The following is a 1322-nucleotide window of genomic DNA, read 5'->3' on the forward strand; positions in this document are numbered from 1 at the left end:
GCTTCTTGGTGAAGATGCGCATGGAGCCCTGAAAGACGTCGGTGACGATGGCTGCGGGGACACGGGGGATGTGGGGACATGCAGAAGGGACACGGGGGGTGCCAAGGGTGGCACAAGGGACCCCATCGCCCTCCACTCACTCTTCTTCTTCCTCTTGGTGCCGCCCAGCGCCGAGTGCAGCGCGTTCAGGAACCAGGAGAGGAAATCCACCCCGTCCCCTGCGCCGGAGGGAGCGTGGTGGGACCAGAGGCCCCAGCCCCACCCCAGCATCCCCATCCCAGCATCCCCGTCCCAACCCCGTCCCAGCATCTCCAATTCCATCCCAACGTTCTCATCCCAGCATCCTCAACCCCATCCCAGTGACCCCAACCCCATCCCAGCATCTCCAATCCCAAGCGTGGTGGGACCAGAGGCCCCAGCCCCACCCCAGCATCCCCATCCCAGCATCCCCGTCCCAACCCCGTCCCAGCATCTCCAATTCCATCCCAACGTTCTCATCCCAGCATCCTCAACCCCATCCCAGTGACCCCAACCCCATCCCAGCATCTCCAATCCCATCCCAATGTCCTCATCCCAGCATCCTCAACCCCATCCCAGCATCTCCAATCCCATCCCAATGTTCTCCTCCCAGCATCCTCAACCCCATCCCAGCATCTCCAATCCCATCCCAATGTTCTCCTCCCAGCATCCCCCACCCCACCCCCATCCTCCCAGCATCCTCAACCCCATCCCAATGTCCCCAACCCCATCCCAGCATCTCCAATCCCATCCCAAAGTCCTCATTCCAGCATCCTCAACCCCATCCCAGTGTCCCCAACCCCATCCCATTGTCCCCATCCCAAGCCTGATATCCCCATCCCAATGTCCTCAACCCCATCCCAACCCCATCCCAAGGTCCCCAACCCCACCCCGGTGCCCCTCACCCTGCTTGGTGATCTGGAAGCTCTTCTTGCTGCACAGCACCACCGCCTGCAGCATCTCGTGGGGCGAGACGTGGGCCTTGAAGTTCCGGGGGTTCCAGAGCTTCCGCATGAGCTCCCCGAAGCGCTGCACCAGCAGGAACATGATGTCCCCGGGCGGGCGCTGGATGCTCCGGTAGTTCTCCTCCTCCAGGAAGTAGTTCCTCAGCGGTGGCACGTTGGATAATGCCTATGGAGAGGAGCTGGGTTGGAGCCACCAGCCCCATAGAAAAGCTGGCATGGAACCACCACCCCCATAAGGGAGCTAGGATGGAGCCACCAACCCCATAGAAGAAATAGGATGGAACCACCACCCCCATAGAGAAGTTAGGATGGAGGCACCAGCCCCATAGAGGGGCCGGG

General features: G+C 61.5%; 1 protein-coding gene across 1 annotated transcript in view; it reads right to left on the reverse strand.

The window, feature by feature from the left end:
* Positions 1–1322, reverse strand: part of USP39 (ubiquitin specific peptidase 39) — a gene marked incomplete at both ends in the record, with an annotated part of 2618 nt that overhangs the window by 322 nt on the left and 974 nt on the right. Inside the window, 3 exons of the mRNA XM_010024103.1 lie at positions 2–51; positions 141–218; positions 924–1149. Coding sequence (XP_010022405.1) covers positions 2–51; positions 141–218; positions 924–1149 — 354 coding nt within the window. The remainder of the gene's footprint in view (position 1; positions 52–140; positions 219–923; positions 1150–1322) is intronic.

The sequence above is a fragment of the Nestor notabilis genome, unplaced genomic scaffold, assembly GCF_000696875.1.
Source record: "Nestor notabilis isolate BGI_N333 unplaced genomic scaffold, ASM69687v1 scaffold18671, whole genome shotgun sequence".
In the NCBI taxonomy this organism is placed as follows: Eukaryota; Metazoa; Chordata; class Aves; order Psittaciformes; family Psittacidae; genus Nestor; species Nestor notabilis.